Source organism: Ochotona curzoniae, unplaced genomic scaffold (assembly GCF_017591425.1).
Source record: "Ochotona curzoniae isolate NIBS_2020 unplaced genomic scaffold, NIBS_Ocur_1.0 scaffold_274, whole genome shotgun sequence".
Classification (NCBI taxonomy): Eukaryota; Metazoa; Chordata; class Mammalia; order Lagomorpha; family Ochotonidae; genus Ochotona; species Ochotona curzoniae.
Genome location: NW_024467101.1, coordinates 558,566 through 562,099, shown reverse-complemented (window position 1 = coordinate 562,099; position 3,534 = coordinate 558,566). Strand labels below are relative to the sequence as shown.

Genomic DNA, 3,534 nt, shown 5'->3' with positions numbered 1-3,534 from the left:
AAAATTAATCTACTCAAGAGACCAGAGGTCTTCACAAGTGTACTGTTGAAATTTTATAGATGTTGACACCAAATGAAGAGAAGGTATAAGAAAACTAAACACACAAGGAGAAGATTCTACATTTCTAATTTGACCAGGAGTTACAGTTTCAAGCTTGCAGACATTGAGAGTTACAACAGTGGGCCCTTTCTTCGCTCCAGGTCAATGGGCCATCTCACAGTTTCTGCCCAAACAGTCTTTTCAGAGCCATCTTGACATCTGTATTCCTGAGGCTGTAGATGAAGGGGTTCAGCATGGGGGTGACTACTGTGTACATCACCGAGGCCCTAGCACTTGCATGTGAGTTTTGGGTAGCAGTAGAACTAATATAGACACCCAGGCCTGTGCCATAAAATAAGGAGACGACTGAGAGGTGGGAGGCACAGGTGGAAAAGGCTTTATACTTGCCCTGAGCTGAGGAGATTTTACGGATAGAGGAGACGATCTTAGAGTAGGAATACAAGATCCCAGCCAGGGGACCTACTGCCAGTAAGATAATAAAAAAATACATGATGACATCATTAAGAAACGTGTCTGAGCAGGCAAGTCGGGCCACGTGATTCAGTTCACAGAAAAAGTGAGGGATTTCCAAGTGCAGGCAGAAGGACAGACGCAAAACCATTAAGCTTTGCAATAGGGCATGCAGGAAACTGATGATCCAGGACACCAGAACAAGGTGCCCACAGAGGCGGGGGTTCATGATGACCGTGTACTGCAGGGGATGACAGATGGCCACAAACCGGTCATAGGCCATCACAGCCAGGACAAAGTTCTCCAACTCAACAAAAAGCAAGAAGAAATACAACTGTGTGATGCAGCCTGCATAGCTGATGGCTTGATTCTGCGTCTGGATGTTCACCAGCATTTTGGGAACAATGGTGGAAGTGAGACCCATATCATAGGAAGACAGGTTGGCAAGGAAGAAGTACATAGGCGTGTGGAGGTGGGTGTCAGAGAGGATGGCCAGGACGATAAGCAGGTTCCCAATGACAGTGAGCAGGTACATGGAGAGAAACAGCCCGAAGATGAGAGGCTGTGGTGCTGGGTCCTCTGAGAATCCCACGAGAAGGAATTCTGAGAGTTGGGATTTATTGTGAGGTTCCATGTTTTCAGGAAATCTGCTAGGATAGAGACATCAATCATTATGGTTACATTTCATACAGATTTAATGTTTATGTAGATAAAATGCTAACATTTATATTTACAGGCATAAAACATTCCTGTATCATGGCCACGATTTAGACCTGTTGTGGGTACTCTGTAACAACATCTCGGAACCATCTTCCCTTTGTATTTGCCTTAATATTTCTGCATATATCATATAGTTTTAATAAGAAATTGCCTTGGTCTTTTTGTGGCATATGCTGACATCTGCACATATTCCCAGTACTCAATGCAGAAAAAGAGTACCATGTACATATCTCCTGGTAATAAAGACACCATCTGTGAGCCAATCAATTCTATGGATGGAAAGGAAATAGATAAAAGATTCTTCATGGATGGTGCTATGTTCCTTCTCATGCCAAGGTAGGACCAAAAAGAGTCTGCCCAGTCTCAGAGAACCAGAACCAGGGGGAGCACAAAGACACTGGGGTGAATGCTCACACCTAACAATAATAGTCCAAAGAGATAGGTGTGATGTGGACATGACAGCAGGATGAGTGGCAAGGGATAGGCTCAAAGGAGAGGTTGAGGTTGAGCTATCCTCCCAGCATCCTGCAATGCTAGCACATAGAGTCTCCTGTAGATATTAAGAACAAATTGCAGCTTATTGATTTTTACAGTGCTCTGTGAGTATTGCCGGTTTTAGTTTGCTAATGATTTTTCTACATTATTTCAAATAGGTGAAATTTGTTAGCTTTGTATAAGTAAACAAAATAAACTTATCTGTAAATATTGCGCATCTTTGTGGGGGTGCTATGTGACCTGGCCATACCTGTATGGATGGTGTAATGTTCAATCCTGGTGACTATGTGCATGCCTTCAAGCACAGTATATTTCCTCCTGATGGGAACATTCAAAAATCCTGTCCTCTACTTCTTAAAGTAAACACACACAGCATGAACATGATCTATCATCACCTGCTGTGAAACACAAGTCCAGGACGGTTGCTGCCTCACTAACTTAGCATCCATTAACCTCCCCCCCACCCCACCCTGCCTCTGCCCGTTATCTCCAGTCCCTGAGACTCACTATTATACTTAACAGTTTTTGGAAATGGGTCAGAGGCTTGAAATAAAACTCTTTTCCAAATGCCATGTGATCACAGAGTTGTGGTCTCACTGTGGCAAGGGTTACAGACCTTCTCTCCTGATCTGTGCCTTTCTTTTCACAGGAAAGCCCAGAGTGAGAGGAGATGCTGTACAAAACAAGTTTTAGGAGGAGTTGCTGCAAGTGGTACTTACAAGCAATATCGTTCTCTAAAGCTAACTGCTAGTAGAAAACATTGCCCTCATGCAGAATTACAAAATTAAAGCATACAGCTGGATCTTCAGGGCTGCCCTTTGGATTCTGTTTGGGGTGCCTGCAGCCCAGCTCAAAAGGCTTATTTATGGAATTTTTGGGTCTGCTCTGGACTCCAACTTCTCAATGGAGGTCTCAGGCACAGCTTGTGAGGCTGGGTTTTCTGCTTCCCATGAAGAGAATTCACACAGAGTCTGGGCAGCTGAAGTGCTTGGCTGGCCCCAGCCCAGCAGTTACAGTCATTTGCTGATTAATCACTACAGGAAAAGTCCCTCTATGAATGTATTTGTTTATTTCTCTTAGTATTTCTGACCCTCTAATGAAACCCGCATAAACTGATATTAAATGTGCTCACATACCTGTAGTTCTTGACACCCAGCACCCTACTTTCTCCTCCTTGTCATCAGTATGATGCTGGAATCTGCTCTGCTTTCATTGTACCTACTTTCTGTTTCTCAGTCTCTCTCTGGTGCAGCTCCCATGTCAGCCACTCTACTGTCGACCATCAGCTGCTATCTTAAGACATTTCTATTTAGCCTCATAGCCACAAATACATACAGTCACCAGTTCATCCAGTAACCAAACTAACAGTGTCACCTCTTCCTCTGAAACAAACTGACATGTCCATTGGGCGGCTTTGAGTTACTGCCCTGAGCACCCATTCTCTAAGATTCTATCCTGTGGTACCTGCCAGGCTCTCAGACACAGCTGGAGGGGTCGTGTGTGGAGGGTCTCTGAGGTGAAGTGGGACTGCTCCCTGGGTAGCTGATGCTGGAGGCTGAAGATGGAAGGTCACAGAGAAGACAGCAGAAAGGAGGGCAGCCCTGGTGCCCCTTCAGATCAAGACTCCAGGAGGAACTCTGGGTGGCATTGGGCTGAGGATGTACTCTGTGAGAACGGGCAGCAGAGTGAGGATTTACAGCCCTGTCTCTGCTCATTAGGCCTATGTCCCTCTTGGTGTCCCAGCCTCTAATCACCTGATTTCCCTGTGGGGATGCTGGTCTGGGAAGAAAGAAACCTTCCTCCTGATTT

The 3,534-nt window shown here is 45.1% G+C and overlaps 1 protein-coding gene across 1 annotated transcript; it reads right to left on the bottom strand.

Annotated features, from left to right (window-relative positions):
* Positions 1-214: 214 nt before the first annotated feature.
* Positions 215-1,144, bottom strand: LOC121172052 (olfactory receptor 7A10-like). Its single transcript, XM_041003844.1, has one exon. The coding sequence runs from the start codon at positions 1,142-1,144 to the stop codon at positions 215-217; it is 930 nt and encodes a 309-aa protein (XP_040859778.1).
* Positions 1,145-3,534: the final 2,390 nt, after the last annotated feature.